The 22,209-nt window shown below is 35.9% G+C and overlaps 1 protein-coding gene across 10 annotated transcripts in view; it reads left to right on the forward strand.

Moving 5' to 3' along the window:
- Positions 1-22,209, forward strand: part of LOC114666049 (girdin-like) — a 207,154-nt gene that overhangs the window by 159,804 nt on the left and 25,141 nt on the right. For 2 of the 10 annotated variants that reach the window (XM_028820752.2, XM_028820762.2), the window contains exons 22-30: positions 4,488-4,674; positions 5,171-5,316; positions 6,690-6,782; positions 9,428-9,639; positions 11,899-11,982; positions 12,896-13,099; positions 13,242-13,310; positions 15,842-15,928; positions 16,272-16,352. In XM_028820752.2, the coding sequence (XP_028676585.2) occupies positions 4,488-4,674; positions 5,171-5,316; positions 6,690-6,782; positions 9,428-9,639; positions 11,899-11,982; positions 12,896-13,099; positions 13,242-13,310; positions 15,842-15,928; positions 16,272-16,352 (1,163 nt within the window). The remainder of the gene's footprint in view (positions 1-4,487; positions 4,675-5,170; positions 5,317-6,689; positions 6,783-9,427; positions 9,640-11,898; positions 11,983-12,895; positions 13,100-13,241; positions 13,311-15,841; positions 15,929-16,271; positions 16,353-22,209) is intronic. The other 8 variants (XM_051919662.1, XM_028820754.2, XM_051919665.1 and 5 more) reach the window with 5 other exon arrangements.

The raw sequence follows: 22,209 nt of genomic DNA on the forward strand, positions 1-22,209 counted from the left end.
TGATAAATTTACATTGGTTCACTTAAGGATGGCTTTTAAAAGAATGTTCACAGATCCCATTTTTGCAATAGAAGAAACAAAAGTTTTAAAAAAATGATGTATAACCAGTATAAAATTTGTATATAATTTTTAAAAAATATTTTTCTGCATTTCTTTGTGTTTTAAAAATTAATAAGCAAAGTAGTACCTACCACTCAAGTCTGCTGTTTATATTTTGTATAATGAGATCCTTGAGCTGTGAACATTTATAATACTAATGTGTGCCGTATTTATGAAAAGTGTACATTTTGTCCACTTACAAACCTGATTTAAGCACTACTTAATACAGCTGTAGTTGTTTAATAGCATATGAATGGTATCTTTCTTTAATCCAGCATTTGTTCCTTATTTTTTCAGTATGTATGATGCCATCATTTAATTGACACTGAAGTAAACCAATATAAATACAATGTTAAAACTTCAGCTGACTTAAAATGAGCACCTGGTATTTGGAATAAAAATCAATAATTGGAATAGGCAGGTTCTGAAATTTTATGATAAATGACCACAACATTAATAACTGAAAAGGTTAATATACAGTAAAAATGCAACTACTGATTTAAAAAAAATGTAATAAAAAGTCTTTACTTGAAATGGTAGTTATTATTTAGTTATTTATCTAATGCCTTTATCCAAGTTGACTTAGAACATTTGAGATAGCAATTGGCTGCATTTCTTGTAGCACAGGCTGGTGAAGTAACTTGCTCAGGGTCAAAATCAGGATTTGAACCCACAACCTCTGGGTGTGAAGTCGAAAGTCCTAACCACTACACCACACTACCTACCTATACAAATTCAGATAATGATTATTATAAATATTAAAAAATAATGTGTATGTGCTTAACACCATAGTCAGGTGGGACTATATTTAGAAATTAATGTGATAATAATGAGAGTTCCTTAAACAGAGACAGAGGAGAATGAAAAAAGACAGTGAGTGATGTCTGGACAGTATTTGCCTGACAGATGGGGTAATGAAAAATGATGCAGTCCTAATATAAACAGTGTGCACTGTGCTGTCAATAGATGTTTGAAAATTACTGGAAGAGGTGATGTTTGGTGGCAGGAACAGTCTAGACAGCAGGATGTAGCACTCTTTTACCTTCCATTAATAGAATGATCTGCAATTTGGGGCCAGTGACACATTTTGGAATACAACTTGCCATTGATTTACTATTTGCTTAGCTATAAGACACATACACTCCCCTTTTTCTGTTTTTGATTTTGCTTACGGTAAGATTGATTTATCTTTGAAATGTGCTGTCATGTTTTTGAAGATGATAGTTTGGACTGATAATTGACTTGTTTTTAGACCTCTTTATATTCCTTCTTTCAGAAAGTGAATGACCCAAGGCTGATTTATTATATTCTGATTAGTCCACTTAGCAGCTAATTTGACATTATTGAAGTAGAAGATAGCAGTGCAAGAACAGCTAGCTTAATAAGAACCATCCATCCTTTAATCCATTTTTACTTGCTTTAATATACCATTTCTTAACATGCCGGTTCTTATATCTTCACCTGTCCAATCAGTTGGCCATCCTTCTTTTTTTGTTACTTGTATCCCGTACTTAAGGTTGCAGAGAGCAGATTCCTACTTTGCCATCAGTGTATGAAAGACAAGACCTTGCACATGATAGCAACACTGACACAAGCAAGCCCATCCTTCTTTAAATATCAGAGCAGTTTAGAGTATCCAATGTACTAACTTCATGAGTTTGGCTTTATTGGAAAAACAACTACCGAATATAGAAAGGACATACTAAATCCACAGTGAAATCTCTCCAGTTGGCAGTTAGTCTGCATTTGAGAACGATGAGGTGGCAGTGTTACACATGAACATACAACAGTAGCTTACTTCATTACTCGTATATCTTTCATGATCTATAACAGAAGCATTAATTGTCACAAATATACACTGGTTGAATACCACGTTTAAGAAGTCTTAAAATTGACTTATTCCTGTGGAGTTAGTACAAAAAGTTACCTGTTCGTGCATTTTGTAATTAAAAGGAATTTGAGTGAATGGCAGAGGATACACATTTGGATACGAACCTGAGCTCCGTGGTGGGAGATGGGTGTAATTTTTTGGACGTTATCTTGATTAAACCATTTTTACAAGTTGTACCTAATAAAGAGTAAGAGGAGAGAGCAGACTGCTGAGTCATCATTTCCCTCTTTAACTCGGTGAATTGTATGTAGTATGGAATAGTTGTATTTAGAATACAGATGATCTAAAGTTGGACTTGAAACCACACTGTATTTGTGTGCATATATATAATTTTTGTCTATATTGTTGTATAAGCTATAAAATGTTTGTCCTTTTATGGCCAGTGTCATGATTTGCATATATGTTTCATTTCCTTATATTATATATGAGCTGAGGTCCTAAGTGTCAGACTTGTCTCTGATCTTATTGCAATCCCATTTTAAAGAACTAGACTCCTTTTACAGGAACATTGCAAAGAATTAGTAATTGGAGCATTGTCAGAAATGTAATATGTAGATAACATAAAATGACATTCTCATATATGCTATTTCAGGGTCTCCAGCAATCTTCAGTGCAAGGCAGGAAACTACTCTAGATAGGGTACCAGTCCATTGCAGAGCCCACCCATACTGCTAGGCTTTGGAATGCCCAGTTAACCTAAAACACATATGTTTATGGATGAGGTAGAAAACCACAGTACCTCTAGATAAACTTAGGTATACATTGGGAAAATGAGAACTTCATATATACCATGAAATACCACTGAGCACAAACCCAGGACTCTGGATCCATGAGGTAGCAGTGCTATATAGTACTATTGTACTATCATATTGTATTTAGGATTACTTGCGATCTGTTCTGTGTATTGTATTGTATTTAACCCTCTTTTGACATCTACTGCACACTCAACCTACCTGGAAAGAGGTCTCTCTTCAAATTGCCTTTCCTGAGATTTCTTCCATATTTTTTTTTTCCTACAAGGGTTCTTTTTGGGGAGGCGGCACGGTGGCGCAGTGGTAGCGCTGCTGCCTCGCAGTTAGGAGACCCGGGTTCGCTTCCCGGGTCCAACCTGCGTGGAGTTTGCATGTTCTCCCCGTGTCTGCGTGGGTTTCCTCCGGGCGCTCCGGTTTCCTCCCACAGTCCAAAGACATGCTGGTTAGGTGGATTGGCGATTCTACATTGGCCCTAGTGTGTGCTTGGTGTGTGGGTGTGTTTGTATGTGTCCTGCGGTGGGTTGGCACCCTGCCCAGGATTGGTTCCTGCCTTGTGCCCTGTGTTGGCTGGGATTGGCTCCGGCAGACCCCCGTGACCCTGTGTTCGGATTCAGCGGGTTGGAAAATGGATGGATGGATGGGTTCTTTTTGGGAGTTTTTTTCTTGTCTTAGAGAATCAAGATTAGGGGGCTGTCAAAAGATAGGGTCTGTTAAAGCCCATTTCGGCACTCCTTGTGTGATTTTGGGCTATACAAAAAAAAAAAAAAAGGGAGTAAAGGAAGGATTTGGGACAAAGTCATTTCATCAATAATACTATGAATCACTTGGGCCTCTCTTCATATATTTGACCTTGCTGTCATAGAGTACTGTATTAAGTTTCTACTTCCTAGTTTGTCACCAACCACTTTCTTTCTTGCCAACATTTTACTCCTGACTGAGCAGTTGGGGGCCTTTATAAGGTCACTTACAGGAATACTTTTGATGCCCCTCCTGCCTATCAAGAAGCATTTCCAGAGTCACCAATGCTCCTGCTGAGTCTGAAAAATGCTTAATTTCTCAGAAGGTTCTCTTTATAGGATCTCTGATTACAGCAGAGGAAAAAGACTGCCACCCATTAGTGGTCTGAGAGACTACAGCACCTATAGGGGGGTGCCCTCAGGAAAACATTAGAGCATGCTGGCCCAGAAAGAGTATCACTGCTAGGATGTGTACTAATGTAAACCTACAACCCAAATTTGTGTTTCTGTTTATGTTTACATTGTATATTTTTATATTATACATTACAAAAGCAATATAAAAATTAATTTGAGTATTAAGCAGGAGATAGTGGAAAAGTCATCGGCCAGCTATAAACCACAATTTGCTAAGATCTGGGTAGCCTATAATGAGTTTGGCTTTTCCTCTTTGTCTGGTAATACAATTCTCCACAGCAGTTGTTCTTCTCTTATTGTATTAATCGGAATTGTTCATGTGTGACCTTCATTACATCCTGTGCATTTCACATTCCGTACATCACCTATGTTTTGGTGCTACAGTCTTAGAAGCAAGGTTAAAAAAAAAGGGTGTGTAGGAGCTGTTTCAAGTCTTTCCAATGCTATATCTGATCAAAGTGATCCAGCATAATACAAGGGGACATTGAATAGGAGACTGATGATTACATTAAATCTTATGCCTAAAATATGGTTGTCACTGTCTGTTTCAATTTATGTTAGCATCTTGTCATTAATTTTGTTTCCTTTTTGAAGGTTGAATCAAACATATAATCAGTTACTGAAGGAGAATGATGGTCTTCAAGCAGATCATAAGAGTATGAAAAGTCTTCTGAACAGTGCAAAGCTGGAGCAAACTCGGCTTGAGGCTGAATTTTCAAAATTAAAAGAGCAGTATCAACAACTAGACATAACATACACAAAACTTAACAACCAGTGTGAGGTGAGTTAAAGTATTGCTCAGATTACTGACTTGGTTTAATTACTATGCATAATCTAAAACCAACCTGAAATATCAATTTTGTTTATTCAGACTTTTAAGGCATCACATTATTTTTGCCTCAATTTAAAGTTATGTTTTATGTTTTTTGAAGTTAATATTTTGCTCTTTAATGTTAATATTTTACAGAATATCTGTGTTATATGATTGCTAACCTGTTTGAGGCCAAACTATGCAGACAAACAGAAATAAAGATTTGAACTGCGTATTATATCATTTGTGGTTCAGTCGCCTCAGTGGCTTAGCAAAGCATTTTACTTTCCAGTGCAACATTTGAAGAAAAAAAAATATATATATATATATATATATATATATATATATATATATATATATATATATATATAATATGGAAATTGTTTGTAGTTTTGTGTCACGTGTGTTTATTTGCGAGACTGGAGATGAAAATTCATTTTCCTTAACAATTTACTGTATATTACAGTTGCTAAGTCAGTTAAAAGGAAACCTGGAAGAAGAAAATCGACATTTGCTTGATCAAATTCAAACATTGATGCTTCAGAATAGAACATTACTGGAGCAAACTATGGAAAGCAAGGACCTCTTTCATGTGGAACAGAGGCAATACATGTAAGTACAAAAAATCCTGGGAATTTCCGCCCTTGAGTTAGTTATTTGTTTGTGCTTGAAAAACAGAACATTAGATAGATAGATAGATCATTACTTCTCAATGTATGATTAAATTTTAATTCAATTATGCATTTTAACTAAAAATATTTCTGATGGTAAAGTTTTATACACTTAGAATCAACAGACAATAATCGTAATCCATTAAATATAAATGTAGGACTTTGTCAAAAAATAAAATAGCAGTTTGCCAAGAATCTAAGCTTGATGTAAAAGCATCCAGACTTGTTTAAAGCTGTCTCTTGGCAAGAGGCATTTTGAGTATGTAGTCCGGAGGAGAGCTGGAACAAAAGGATCACCTGGTGAGAGGCAAGATAGACGAAACAGATGATAAAGGAGGTGCTTTGTATGTGGTGTAATAAAAGGAGAGTATATGAAATGGGGAGATGGATTTCACTTTTGGAAAACCTCTTTGAATGGAAGGCAGTTTCATCCTGTCAGGAATGAGACCTCCTGCTTAAAAAGCGCTATTGCTGGCTTCAAGAAGCTTATACACATTTGGTGTTTCTGCTCATTGAATAGTAGAGGGAATTCTTAGAGTGGGGCGGAACTGATGTCAGTGGTCCTTTGGGGCTTCCTGTGCCATTATGGAGGCAGAGAAGGAAAGGAAGTTAAAGACTGTGTTTCACCTTCACACTTTCCTTCAGTTCATACCTGTTTAGAATCTGTGAAGCATTCCTGGGCTGACATGTATGACAATGTGCAAGTGTGAAAATTTTAAATGAACAAGCAATTGTTTTTGGTTTTTTTTTGTCAAAATACATGTCAATTGGTTGGGGTATCATGGGATGTCCAATATCTCCATTATATGAAAGAATTCATATTAGCATAATGATGATCTTCATACATTGTATATAGTATGAACTTAAAAAAAAAAATAGAGCAGGGGATTTCAGATGTTCAGGATTCTGTGTTTCTTGCTTCACAGAGCCCGAACCCCTGTAGGGGGCTTATTTGTTGATTTTGAAATTTCTTTTCATGCTAAAATGGATTTCCTTATGGCACTTTAGCTTACTGCCACAGTTCAGTCCAGGATTTTGATGATTTCCACAAACTGTGTTAAAGGAGAATGGATGTGTGTTTTTAAGTTTGTTCCTGTTGACTCGATTCTGATCTGTGAGTTTATGCATTGGCCATTGGGTGATTCTGGGGTACATTTGAGCCTCCCTTGATCTTCGTCAGGTAGCTGATTTTTGGATGGTCAATGATAACTATACTCTTATTTAAAAAAAAAATGATATATATACTCTGTGTTAGAGAGTAATGGTGATGCTCTTCACAGATGACAGCAGTTTAAACCATTAATAATTTTTCAGAGACAAGCTGAATGAGCTGCGGAGACAGAAGGAGAAGCTAGAAGAAAAGATAATGGACCAATATAAATTTCATGATCCTTCTCCCCCAAGGAGGTATGCTCATTTGAAAAACACTCATAGTATAATATAGTACTTTACATTCTCAAACACAATTTCCAGAGAAGATGGTCTAAAATGGAAAATATTAACTGCTTGATGAATTTGGTAATATTTTATTTATGGGGCAGTGAAATCACTGTATGGCACAATAAGTTGGTGTCTGAGTAGTACATGGAAAAAGCAAAACAATGAAGAGCATTTAAAAGTCAAATTAGCAATGCTTTAAAAGAAAAAGATGAGTATAAATTGAAAAGCTGTGAATGCATTTTTCTTTTAAAAAGTTCTAAAAAATAGATGTTAAAGAATTACTCCATCCACATATTTTTTTGTTATTTACCCTATGTAGTTTTAGTGATGGCTGAGAAAACAGTTTAACCTCATGTTTTAATGCAGAACAGAAATTACAAAGTTTTTGAAAGAATAGATGTGTTTGGTGACCAATACTGGGCATCAGCAAACAATATGAAAAATGTCCATGAAAAATTCTCACGTTAGTCATGTTGTATAATCCACAAGTGAATTCATTTTATTGTATGCTTTCAATGTCCTAAACACATATATTTTTATAAAAAAATATTGTAAAATAAACCACACCAGAAAAACGCTTCTGCGATTAGCAATAAGATGCAAATGACAAAGGAACCAGCAGTTCCTGTTTCCATTTACACCTATGTTGTTTCCTCATGCACTATTTGGTATTTAATAAAGTATTCAGAAGGTAATTAAAGAGAAAGCGAAGAATTGAAAGTTACTCATACATTTTTGGCTTCAACTCATTTGGGTGATGTCATTAGAAAGGAAAAAAATCTGATTTAAGAATGACCTGACTTTGCACAGTTAAAACACTAACAAGTCATGACATTAAATCAGACATTATTGGCAAGGATTATTTTCTAATTTTGCTGCTGGATTGGAACAAAAACCTACAGCCACTGAGGCCCTCCAGGACCAAAGCTGATCACCCTTGATGTAGCACATGTAAAATTAGATTTTTGTCATGGGCGTTTCTGATATCGTTTGCTGTTGCAAAGTATTGGTTCGATAGATGCTATCATTATCAGAATCTTTAGTATCTCCATTCTGCTTGAAAATATGAGATGGATTTTTTTTGGCGATTGCTAAAAACTACAGTAATAAAGCTACTCAAAATGAATTAATAATAAAGAACATATTATCCAAATAAAGTGGGTTAAAAACAATAAACAAAAAACATGCCTGCAAAAGCCCATCTATTTCCCCAAAGCTGATAATTACTTAACTAACACTGAACAATATTAAGCACAAAATGGTGAACAGTCAGGATAGTCCACAAACAGTCCAGTTCCACAGATGAAGTTGATGAATGATCAAGGGAACAGCCTCCTGAATGAATGTAGAACAATATGAAAGTTATTGTCCTACCATTTTCTAATTATTATGTGAGGATCTGAAGTGATTAGTTCTCCCTAGTTGAAGATATATCCATACAAGTTGAAATCATGCAAACAAGCAGGCACAGGTTAAGAACATAAATCCAGAAACAGCTGTAATCCATGGTAGTTGTACAGTATTTGTAAACTGATGGAGGGTGAAGCATTGAAACATTTAGACATAGATGATTGTAATCCTGCCTACTTCTTGTGGCTTGCTTTTAATCTCCTTAGCGTTACATTTTCTCTCAAAAAACATGTAAAAAGCATTGCATTTTTTGGCTTGAAAAATTATATTTTTATTAAATCTCATCTTTCTGCTGTAAAATGTGCGAAACACTAAAAGAACAAAGTCAGAAGTGTAGAATAAATAATGATACAAATAATAATGATGAATGATAATAATATAAACAGTACACTGCTGAGAGCATGTTCTGATAGTTATCACGTTGCCACACCCACCACACAAAAACACCTGGATTGGGACGCGAGTGCAGCGGTTGACACCTCAGCACCACACTGGAACAGTGTGAGTTTTTTTGTGATGGCTGGAGTGTCAATCCTGCTACCAACCCTCAAGTTTGCCCTGCACATGTGTGAGTGACTTTCACTTGCGTTACTTTCAGATTCAGCAGAATCACTTTTGGTTTCACTGACTGTTTCAGTTTCACTGCCTGAAGACAGATTCACTTCGTCATCATTACTGATGAAAAGCGTTTCTTACAAGTCGCTATTATGAGGCTAGGAGAAGACACGTTTGCACCTTTCCCCAGGTGACACTCGGGCCTGACGCTTACGCAAGACACACCTATATCATTGCCCGAGTAACATTCAGCACTAACGCTGTTGGTACTTTTACAGCCCAACTAAACCTCGGGTCTTACGTGAGACATGTCTGTATCGTTGCCTGAGTGACACTTGGGGATAACGCTGTTAGCACTGTTTTTTAAAGCCCAAGTAACACATGGGTCTAATGCTAAGAAGGTTAAAGTGTGCCCCATACCTTATTTCCCATATCAACCCCTGTAGCAACACCCGAAGCTGCCCAATGACGAAAAACTGCTGGGGCTGTTGGGATTTGAGGTCCATTTAAGTTGGCTATTACAAAATTGGGATTTATATTCTGGGATTGTTTGCTTACTGTAATAAGATGTAACCTTAAGAAATGCTTCTCTTGATGTTTGCTATTATTCTAATACTATTCTATTATTCTAATGTGTTTTATTATAGAAGAGGTAACTGGATCACCCTGACAATGAAAAAGTTTATAAAACCAAAGAATCGAGAGCGTATAAAATCAATAACTATTACTCCAACACGGTCTGAATCAAGTGAGGGATTTTTGAACTTACCTCAACAAGACAGTCAGGATAGCTCTTCGGTGGGTTCTGGCTCCAACTCTCTTGATGACAGCCTTTCATTTGGAAATAAAAAAAGCAGCAGTGAGTATCAGAATTGCCTTTTCTTAATGGATATTAAGTGTATTAACCAAAGTCTAGGTTATTTATGCAAAAAGATTACAAAGCACTTATTTTTAACCAAGTTGTACATTGAATGCTTTGCATAAATATGAAATATGAATGAACCATGCTCACCGTTATTCCTTCCAATGTGGGTCTATAAGGTAAACAATAGCAGTTTAGATAACACGATTTACAAGAACTTACAAATATGTATTGTAGTCGTTGTGTTTTGTAATTAAAATATTTTCTTAAATGGAACTCTCAGAAGAAAACAGATATGCAAAAATGATGAACAGTAGACTTTAACTACTTGCTTTGCTGTATTTGAGGTGGTCAGTAAAAAGGTTGCTAAAAATGACTGACTCGTGGACAAATCTATCCTTGGCATTCCATGTTACCATGGACCTCATGAAATTGTTGACATTCTGTTAACTTTCAAGCATATAGCCAACCATGTGGAAATACGGTAAAGGTTCATGTTTTTTCTGGCTTATCTAAAAACATAATAGCAGAAACAGTAGATGAATATAAGCATTACATTAACACTAAATTGGGCAACTAGGAATACCAAAAGCTAACAATAATTTGATAAAAGATTGTGAAATAAATGTCCCAAAAATAGTGCTCTGTGTGGTGTGGTCCATGTAACAGCAGTAAGCAACAATTATCCTTTAGAGGTAAAGTTTTTTTTTTAAGTCTGTTTCTATAGCAAGCAGACATGTGCATTGAAGTCATTGTGATTAATTGACATATACAAATTGTTTCTTTTTAGGTAAACTTGTTTTACTGAATGCTTTTACCATACACATTATTAACTTGTTACACTTTTTCATATATTAAATATGTAAATCAAATGCATTATTACATTCCACTTGTATAGTTACAGAATTTTAATTGTTTTAGACTGAGTACTTTTGAAAACTATGAAAACTTGTCTCATTAACGTAATGGCCTCTTAAAAAATATATTAAATGAATTCCAAAAACCCAAAGGCAGGGAAGATCGCAATGAGCACAAATAACCTTTTAACAGAACACACAAACCTGCCCATCATTCTTCCTAAGGTACTCCGGCTCTACACCAATTAAATCGCTTAAGTGCATTGAGCAAGGGTAAGATGCTATATTAATAAAATATTATATTATTATTATTATCTGGTTGTTTACCCTTTACCTATTCTGGGATCACATATGGGTCATTGCAAAAATCAGAAACTGCCCTAAATAGTCCCACAGTCCCACTTTCTTGGCTTTCAGTCAATCGTTTGTCACCCAAGACTGCCTAACTTTATACTCCCCAGAACATCCCATGTATCTCTAGTGTTATCCATGTTATATGAAGCTAAATTAATATAGGAAAGCACATAAGCATGAATTCTGTTCTGTTGTATCATATTCCAAGGAGGTAAGATATTACAGTGACCCTTTCAAATACTTTCTCAAGAGCTGCGGACTTCTCTGTCACCACACAGAAAAATCAGCTGTTTCAGTAATTTTGTAATCATTTACCAAAAAGTTTCTGAAAAGTCTTCCCTTGTTCTGTGGCCATCTCCTACATTTGCATTCCATTTAATGACTGTTTTACTTTTGTGGCTTAAATACCTACTACCAGTCTTCAATTTGTTTTACTACATATTACATGCTGCATCTGACATACATTTTGTAAAATATTTTGATGCTTAACTGAACATTTTCAGCCCTACATGCAGTAACTAAAGTTTTGATATTAGATTGCAATCAATCACCTTCCTCATGATATGTATGCATTGAAACAGTATATAATCAGTTTTCCATCTCTGGATTTGCTTTAGGCTTTTGAAGGTTTGTTTTCCAGATTGGATTATAGTGTGTTGTTTTTAAACATGATTATCACATTTTACTTTGTAACAGTTTCCATCATGACATACAGTATTTGTTGTAGAATAATTGAATCATGAACTTGTATGTTGATGTTTTCTTACCAGCTCTGTCGTGTCATTTGTATGTGTTGCATTTTGCTGTCTATCATATTTTGTTAGTAAATCACTCAATTTTATGTGCATCTCTCACGGTCATTCCTCTTAATAGTGTTGGTTTGTTTGTGGTAGTTTTGTAGTTAAGCATGAACAGCTGAAACTCAAAATGCACTGGTTTTCTCTCCCTAGTTTCAGCATCTGTTAACTTCCATCTGTTTTCTCCTCCCTCTTTTCTTTATTTAAATTTCCCCACTTCCGTTTTACTACATGCTTTGACATAAAAGTGGCTGCACTGAAAAGATTTCCCTTTATGAGGAACAGACCGAAGGAAAAAGACAAAATGAAGGCCATCTATCGTCGTTCCATGTGTAAGAATTTCTGATAGCTTAGCAATCTTTTTAGTGGCTGCACTCAAGTCTGTTACTAATTCTAACTTTCCCTGGTCCCCTTTTTTCACTGTGTGGTGCTAGCCGTTGGCCTGGTGAATTTTGAATCGAATCCAGAAATTTTAAATGAGATGGCGCCCTTTTAGTTCAAAAACATACACTTGCATTTTGCATCTTTGATCTAAAAATGTGTGATTAATGTTAATTTTAAAAAGAAAATAACTAAATACACTGTCAGTTCATCAAATGATGTCCTAAAGAATTAGAGGTATTTGGACATTTTGTGTTATATGCTGCATTTGGACATACCAATTATTACATTTTTGGTTTTCATACATAAATTCATTAGTTTACTTTCTGATAATGCAGCATTGTTTTTAAAAATTTTCCATATTTAAAACCATTGGTATTTGGAGTGTCAATTACAAAAAACCCATCTTTCACAAGAAGGCACCATCTTTTGAATTAGGCATTGAGTGTGAAAAGATCCTCTGTGTTTACCCTGCACTGACCATGGACCCATTTTCATTTCTTCTCTTAGAATTAACTGATCATTGCCATTTTCTTCAGATCCATTTTTACCTTATCACAGAACTCCATTCCCAGGCTTTAGAGCTATGCTGCACATGAAGGCAATGAAAGCATGGCTTTGCACTGTATGAAAGCAATGAGATCTGTCATGGATGAGCTAAAATGGTAGCAACTGTCTAACTGCGCTTGTCAAAGCTGCATTTCAGCTCTTTGCATGTCATGATAACATGGACGACCAAATGAGTGTGGCCTGATAAAGAAAGCTGTTCTCCAAAGCTAATGTATGGGGAAAAATGCATTAAAAAGGGAATTGTTTTCAGTACACTCTTCTATGGCAATTCATTTATTTTCATTTTCATCTCAGCCATGAATGACCTGTTGCAAACCATGGTCGTGGCAGGAGGACAATGGGAAGGTAGTTCTGAGAATCTGGATGGGCCTGATGATGCTTCTTCCAGGCTGAGAAGGAAAGAACTTGGAGCTATGGCCTACTCTACTACAGCAATCAACAGTGCCACACTGAATCCTTCAGCTGGCCTCAGATCCAAGAACAAGCATAAAGCTAAAGGTATAGATAGGAGAAAGAAATGGGTGATGTTTTCAGTTATTACATTGTACTTGCCTTCAAATATACACTTCTATGTTCCATTACTTGCTTGTGTGAATGAGGTCTGCAGTTCTAACTGAGCATATCATGTGTTTACCTCAAGACAATGCATCGTGTGAAGATGTGGCTCCACGGGTCACAGAAGAACCTAGCAGTGGGTTACGGGTTCAAGGTAAGTGTCATTTCTGACAGCATGAGATGCTATTTTAGGGAAGGAATGCTTTCTGTGGGCGCTTCAAGGAATGGCAGCACTGTCAGTAGCATGCAACCATGAAGCCGTAGCTGGTTTCATTTCAGCATTGGCATTAATTATGTTGTTTCATAATCATATTGCTTTTTTCTTTTACATTTAGGTGCTTCATTTATATGTTATGTATCTTGCATTAAAAAAAAAAATAAACTCTTTATATTGATATCGTCTTAGTGTAAAAAAAAAAAAAATAGTTTACATGTACTGTAACTTCAGTATTCTGCAAATGTGTGATATTGATACAGAAGATTTTTTTTACTACAGTTATCATTATTTTAGTCTGTAATAAATGTATGAAATAAAAAAGAGAAAAATTATAAGATTCTAATTGGTTCACTTACCTGTATGTTAAGCAGTTTTAACATTAAATCCAGATCTACAAGTAATAATATACCCATTTTGAAAGGGTTTCACTCATGTTGTGATTAATTATATTGACTCTCTAGACCAGGGTTGAGCAACTTAAATCCTTGTAACATAAACTAGTGACAGTTTTTTTAAGTTGTAACAGACTTTTTGATCAGTGTTAATTTTGTGTCTGTAAATTATTACTCTCTTGCACTGTTGTTGTCAGGTTTAGGGGATTGATACTCCTGCTTGTTCCATTTAGAACTACCCAACCTCATACATTTTCAGTTGTGCAAAACACTAGCTCTGATTTCAGTTTTTGTCTGTCATGCATGTCTGCTACAGGACTACTATATTCAGCCTCACCAATTTGAATATGATTACAATAGAACCTCATCTTACAAGAATTGACATTTATATAAACTGGTGGTAGAAGACACAATGAAGGAACAGAATGTGAAAACTAAAACTGGTGTGGCACAAAACCTCTTTTATTTTGTGGTGCGCAGGAAGTAGTGAGATGTACACCTTCAGCAATTGGGCTCCGCCTCAATAATAGTGGTTTCAGGATGTGTGAGACACACTCCTCCTGTACTTTCATTTTATCTCACAAACCCCTGCATACAAAGAAGAAAGATGCTCTCCCCCACACAACCTCTCATCTCCCACTCACTGCTTATTTCATTTGGTATATGTCCACCCTGGCTAAGCATGATTTTTGTGAAACAGCACACTGCTTTAACTGTGGCTGCTTGGGACTTAAAGTGGGAGGCATGTCTGCCTGTGATGTAGTTTCATGTGCAGTGACTTAGTCATGTGCACAATACTATTACTGTACACGGGTATGGTGTACATTTATAAATAAAGTGATAGATTTACAGTATACGTGTTCTGGGAAAACTACTTTAGGGACAGTGTAAGGAGTGTCATACGCAATGCCCATATACACCATACACAATGTCTCACTGTAGGCATTGCCTAGGAATGTATCCTTCAGGTAAGATGGGGTTCTTCTATACTTAGAGTAAAAGGGGAAATGAAAGAATACATTAAACCATAAATAACAAAGGTGTCTAATTATGACCATTTTAATCAACCACCATTTCTTATGCAAAGACCATTGCTTTCACATCTAAATTCTTTCACATGGCTTGGGGATATCAGCTAAGATTTCATGGCATTTCAAAAGTTCTTCAGTGATTTTTGGCAAGTCAGCTATGCATACTGTTTTACTTTTTACTTTCTGGTCATTTTATGTGTGCCTGTACAATGTAGTTCTTTGTACAGAATTAATCCTGACTCCTGAGATAATTATTACCGAAAAGAGGCTGTACCAGAGAACTGACTCCCTGTTGGTTAAACAGCAATAGAGAGCCATGTTCTTGTAGATTAAGGTTTTTGTGAATAACTAATTCTTACTTAAGACCCAGGCTTCCAGTGAAGGTGGTATTAATAAGTCTGCACTTTGCCACCATTTTTGGGTGAGTAGATTTTTTTTTTTCCAGATTGCCTTTCATTCCTTTATTTTATCATTTTAAATCCTTACCTTAATGTATTAATTTAAATTTTTATTATTCAAACTTTAATACAGTATATTTACATGTTACCAGAATTAATTTTTGAACATAGTATGAACAAAATTCAGGTTTGTAGTTCAGTGTCTGAATATTTTAGAATTGCATTAATTTCCAAATCTTGTTTTGGGGAAAAAGTATTATTTTGAGGCTATCCCACTTGAGCTAATTTATTTGACTAGTCATAATATTTTTTTTCAGGAACCATTTACCAGTATTTATCAGTTGTCTAGCATACACATTTTCTTACAAAGTAATAACAATGGCCAATAAATCCTTAATAGGCATATATACTATATACATTTTAATACACATTGGAGGATAGTTTTTAATACAAAAAGAGGTACACATTTTATTAATGAATGAGTAAGTTAATTTGCAGGCACGAATGAGGTAACTACTGATTAATAGACAGGATTAGCCAGTATGGACTGCAGCCTTCAAGGACGTAGTGTGCTCAACCCAGGTCAAGGTGTCCAGTGCATGTGTAAAGATACTAACATATGAATTTGTCTCTGTTGCATTGGATAGGAGTGCAGAATATTAGCTCTGCAGATGCTCTTGCTCCTCCTGTTCTTGGCACTTCTACAATGTGCAGAATTCCTTGTAACATCTGTTGTAAGTGATTTGCTTGTGTGCATTTTTGTTTTATTCACTTCTTCTGTTTACTGCTTAGACCCTCGTAACCTACTAACAGCATTTTAGTTCAGTCATTTTATTTTCCTTTTTTGTTTGTCTTCATCCTTCTGTCTGTTCGCTTTTCCTGTAGTGCCCTTTTCTAAAGTGTCCTCTTGGTCTCCCTGGAAATCCCTCGGCTTTCAGACTTGTAAGACAATGGTATTTCTTGACAGTGAGCATGCTCAGCCTGATACCCAGTGCATGGCTCCTGCCTCAGATCATTCTGTGATCAGAATTTATAGGTACATTATTTTTTTTGTCACTTTTCCAATTTTCCATCCAGCTTCCAGGCCATCCAGTCTTGATAGTGGCAAGACAAGCAGTAGTAATAGCAATAATAATGCATCGCCGCTCGAAGCTCAAGGTATGATGTTTGTCACAATTTAATTTTTGTTTGCTGCTGCTTTTTGCTTTCCATTTGACCTTTCATCCACCTGTGTTTGCATGTTAGTGGTGATGATGTGTTTCATAGCTTGACTCATCCATTTGCATATATTTTCAGTTTTTTTTTTTTTTTGTGATTAAGATGGCCTATGTAACACGTTAAAAAATTATTGTCGCATCCAGGGCCGGCAACAAGGTGATCACCTCAATACTTTGGTCAACACGGCATTTTCATGTCATTTTTTTTTTTTTCAACATTACGAAACATCAATACAAAGAAGTTAAGTATGTACTTACAGAATTACACAGACATCCAGTACTGTATTTATATACTACCTTTAAAATTTTCATTTAAAGGTTTAAAATTTCATATGTGGTACACAGCGATAAATCCACTTAAATGCGTAACACTGGTGTTCATTTTCTTAAATTAAACCTACTGAAATAGGTGCAGGGGAAATGGGGATTATGGCAGTCTTAAATAAGTTGCGAAGGTAAAAATTAGGCTCTTTTTTTTATTTTTTCATTTCATATTTCTATAAGAAGATTGATTCAATGTCATATCACATAAGTGCTAAATAAGTTATCTTTAAGTGGCACTAAAACCAAAATAATTCTCTAGTATCTCTCTGTATTTAACTCTGCAGTCTGCCAGGTAGCTTACAGTGCTGCTTGCCCTAATATAATAACAAAATTCTGCAAAGTAGAAATGTAATGATTATCCCTACCCATGATTCAGGTTTGCAGTATCTTCACTAATTTATGAACGAATGCAACATAACCATCCAAGTAATGCATGGTGTCAGTTTTTAAGTGAGATGGCAGTTACTGAGATCTTTCTTAACATGGCAGGAGCAAAGGTCTCGGTAGAGCAGAGTTTTCCGACTGTTTTTCTGTGGTGGCAAATTTTTGTAACCCTAAAAATCCCAAGGCACACCATGATTCTACCTACCACAAAAGCATTAAATCTCTTAGATGTGTTAAACTGTCTGAAGGGGCAGGGCAGGAGTCAGCAAAAAAGAGGCTTGGAAATTGGCATTTGCAGACACAGCACTTGTATAGAGTATAATTTTCAATCGTTGATAGAGATGAACAATTGAGGATACTAGTTGTGGAATTTAACACAAGTTTGAATGTTTGCCCATTTAAGCGATGCTTAAATTCTTTTATTTAAATCAGTCTTTAGCAGTGCATTCAAAGTCAACAGTCGTTTCAAACATTTTTTGCTTTGATATGTCTGTGTCTCATATTCTGTGCCAGTCTGAGAATTACTAACTTGGCCTTGTTTTCTTATTGCTTTCTTTTCAACTTGCCTTTTAGGAAGGCATTCAAATTCAGGTTGTACTTGCTCAAGTAGTATTTTGTTAAAAGGTCAGGTTTAAGGTCATTGTTTAAGTTTAAACTATGCCATTATTTTTTTTTTTTAATCGCTTTGTGCATATTATACATTAATGTTGTGATTCTAGCCCTTGTGTATATAAACTGAGGAGGTTTCTACACTTGGCCATTTTGCTCTGTTTGATCTGTACAGCCCTTTCAAATGTAGCTTATCTGGTAAGTCCCAGCAGGATTGCGCTACTTGAAGCATTCCTGGCATTTGCTAAGGTATCCTAAACTTCATCCCTTTCAGGAGAATTGCCCAGGCACAGCAATAGGCCCTTGACCCCTGTAGAGGTTTTCTGAAGTTGCTTTGTATTTGATCTGTAAGCCGGGAAGGGCAGCATCAGGCCCCTTGGCCTCTATTGTGTTGAACAAATGTAATATAAGTTAGTAAGGTGCAAGTGTACAGTAAATTAAGGCTAATTGTTTAGGCATTTCCAGTATTAACTTGTCCACCAATATAAAAAAATAAAATTGGAAACATGTCCTTCGCCTTTATTGGTATACCTTCTAGGAGTATAAGTAGAGTATGAGTATCCATTGCATGGGTACCAGGTAAGCACCCAGTGGGCCAATGATTGTTCTTGTGGAATACTTAAAGGTATCACCTCCTAGCATTTTACTGTCTTCCAAGCCATGGATTAGGGGTTAAAGTGCAGTCTAGCCTGAGACATACAAGGACGGGGGACATACAGCTGTTAACTGTTGTTAATCTTAACAAACAACATTTGCTTATACCAGAATAAACAAATTAAATGACCATATATAGACATAGAGCCCTATGTTTAAACTCTGACCCTGGGCAGTTAGTATGTTAATATTACACATTTCTGAATGCAGGGAATCTGTAGCACATACAGTAATTTTGGTTTTTGAGGCCTACAGTTCAGTAATTTTAAAATAGTACTTACTACATTCAGGCACTGCAATTTCCCAGTGGCATACAAATATTGAACAGATCAATAATCCAATCCGCCCATACAAAAAGCAGTCCAGAATCCTCAATTTATATGCAAATATCCATAACATAGTACTTGAAACTATTATGTGTTGAAATGTATTTTTCCACTTTAGAAAATGAAAATGTTTTCTCATTCCAAATGAGGCAAAACGCAACATACTGTACTAGAAAAACGCAGAAAACTAAGATAAAATAGCAACGAAGTTAAATGAGGAGCAAATAGTGGCAGAATTAATAGACTTCCAAAATTCTAAATTCATACTCTGCTTACGCTACAGTGATTTAGGCTTTTCTGAAAATATGTCTAATTTCAATTAAAAGCAGCTCCAGAAAACAGAAGTAGTTTACTTGAGACTGTGGAAGATTGTGGGTTCGCTTCCCGGTTCCTCCCTGTGTGGATAGCGCTTTGAGTACTGAGAAAAGCGCTATATAAATGTAATGAATTATTATTAATTATTATTATTACTTCCATGTGAAAACATGGCCATGAACATTTCTTTTGCAATTGCTCTGTCAGTTTGATAAACAGATCTTTACTCATGGCGATTGATCATAAACCAAGATTATTGATTGAGGGCAATTTTTAAAGCATGTCCATTTGGGGTGAGGTGTGCCATTTTATTTATTTGGTGTGATTTAGTTTCTGAACCTTTTTTTATACCCTTGCCTTTTCTTTTACTAGAAATTGTGTTCAAGATGAAAATATTTATTCAGTTTTTTAAGACATTTCTGGATCCCTAAAGTGCCTGAAGTTGTTACCATTGAAGAAGTAATCGTTTGAATAATTTTATTTAATGTTTAATGGATAACAGGTTATTGATATATTCATACATTTAGTGTGTATATTATCTGTAAAGCCGTATCACTTACAATAACACACCACCTTCCTGCTAGTCAAAAAATATTAGTCTTATTGGTGCCAGATGTGATTCTCAAAACGTCTGGGAACAACCCTTAAAAATGTCTTCCTAAAGCATCCGCCCCCAATTCCTCCAGGCCATGCATTTTAAACCGCCGCCTGGGTTTTAGGAAGAGAACAAAAGGTACGGAACAAAACACTTAACACTGCGAAAAAATTAAAAGCTCAAACTGATGTTATTAATTCAAGAAGCATAGGGTAACGGAGTCTTAATAATTAATTTGCATGTTGTAATGAGTACAGTGGTTGTGGAGAGACACCTTCATGCACACACACACACACACAACACCAATAACTACTTGACTCCACATGTTTGAGAAGTACCTCTGTCTGCTAGGATATCTCCTGTCATTTTAAGTATTACATTACTATATGAGAGAACAACAGCAAGCAGAGTTTAGATAAGCATTGTGGTTGATGAATATACAATGTGTTAAACTTGTTTGCTTTTCCAATTAGACAGTAATGTTACATTTCTTTAGCTAGTAGTGTAGACGTGCAGTCAGAAAGTGGGTATTGTGCAGCCTTGTCAGTTCTTTAGTTGGTGGTGTTGGGCAGAGGTTGCTGATTTGGCTGTTTTGAGTACTGAAATCTGCATCTCCTGTGGCTTTTAGTTTTCAGCTCACTTAATGACAGTCCTTTTGACAGAGTGTGACACATTCTTTTCTTCAATTATGCATATTTTGCAGTTCATATTTTTGTGAATGTAGCTGCTGGTTCTTTAAGGCTTATATGTAGCTTTCGTGAATGAAGCTTGCTGTCTGTTAGACCAGGTTAACAAAAGCACCGCTGATCTTTGCAGTTTAAAATCACCACTCCAACACTGAGTGCCACCTTCAGGAGGCATTGCATTGGTTCAGAAATGAGCCTGTCAGTGAGCCATCTAAATGTCCACACCCAGATTTAAGAAAAATTCACTAATTTTGTCTCTAGACTTGTACATCTGGCTATAGCCAGACTAATTTTACTGTATATTAGCATTCATTGTAACCTGTCTAAAATTTTAGTGCAGTGTTCTCTGCTTTTCTTTCCTGCACTTTGATTGGATAGTAAAACACATATCAGTTAATCAGGGCTCAGCCTTGGCACTGTTTGAAATTCTTGTCTGAATTTTTCTGCTTTTAAATATTAACATTATGTAACATATTTAGAAAATTTGCCTCAAAATTGTATGTAATAATTTTGAAAACTTCTGTACATTGTAAGATAGCATTAGTAGTCACTGCTACCTTGCAGCTCCATGAATTGGCATTTGAGCCCTAATCACTGACATCCACCCTGTGTCTGTGTATGGTTTTCCTCTGGGCTGTCCAGTTTTAGATATGCAGGTTAAGTTTATTGGTGGTCCTACATTAGCCCAGAGTGACATAGCATGAAGGTGTGTGTGTGGAAGTGAGTGTGTTGAGTTTGTGCCCCATCCATAACTGATTGCTGCATTGTACCTTGTGCTACCAGGAAACATCCCAGCCCATTGACCCTCATTGAGATTAAGTGTGTTTAGCAACTGATGGATATAAGGTTATATCGTGTAACACACATGATAAATTACCTATTCATACAGTAATTTGATTTACCTAGAAAACACTGTGAATTGAATCTTCATAATCATCATTATTCCTTTACTGTACCTTGAAGCTTTTTGCACTGAGGATTTTCAATCCCCCACTGTGTTTGTGAAGCTTTCATATGAAACTACAGCGTTGTCCTTTGACAACAAAGTCCTGTCATCCCTTTTCTCTGAAAGTGTTGCCCTAAGACCCCTTTGAGTCAAAAATCAGAGAGAAGGAAGCTTGTTTATGCATCTTCTAATTTCTCTTCATGAAGAGGGAGCATCACGTCACAGCAGTCTGTTAAGGGAATGGTCCCAATGCAAAGTCAAAGTCCCATATTTATAGACAACAGTGCTGAATTAATGCTTAAACAACATCTGATATTTACTGTGACTAGTTCACTAGCTTATACACCTAAATAAAATTCTCATTCTGCTACGTTCTTTTCATTCTCAATATTTCTTGCAGTTGCCACTTTCTTTCATCACCACCTAGAACATTCAATCTCTTTGGTGCTCACACAACCTTCATCTAGTTTCCTAATATGCTTGCTGAAGCAACAACCCGTTGCAGCAGTCTCTTCATGCTACTTCTAAGATAAATGCTACATTTTAATGTGGAATGCATACCAAAACACTTCATACACAATAACCATATTATCCTAAGATAACTACATTACCCTTTGATCCCCTTTGTTTTCTTTCACATTTCTTTGTTTTGTGCTAGCGTGTGTTTGTTTTCTGCTAGTGTTTCTGCTGAAGTGCTTTACGCATTTCATTTTCTTTGCAATCTAATAGAATGGCATAGTGCTTGTGTGAAATAACTATTGGCTTTACTTCTGGTAATGTGAAGCTAAGAATATGTATTATATCATAAGTTCTGCGCAGCTCTTATTGAAACCCCTTAAAATGAATCTGTCTGCACTTTGCTAACTTCAACAAGAAAACATTTGTAAATTATTTCTGCTCTTATCATATTTTCATAATTTTCAATAATGCGAAAATGCTATAAAATTTAAAATAATAAC

The sequence above is a fragment of the Erpetoichthys calabaricus genome, chromosome 15, assembly GCF_900747795.2.
Source record: "Erpetoichthys calabaricus chromosome 15, fErpCal1.3, whole genome shotgun sequence".
In the NCBI taxonomy this organism is placed as follows: domain Eukaryota; kingdom Metazoa; phylum Chordata; class Cladistia; order Polypteriformes; family Polypteridae; genus Erpetoichthys; species Erpetoichthys calabaricus.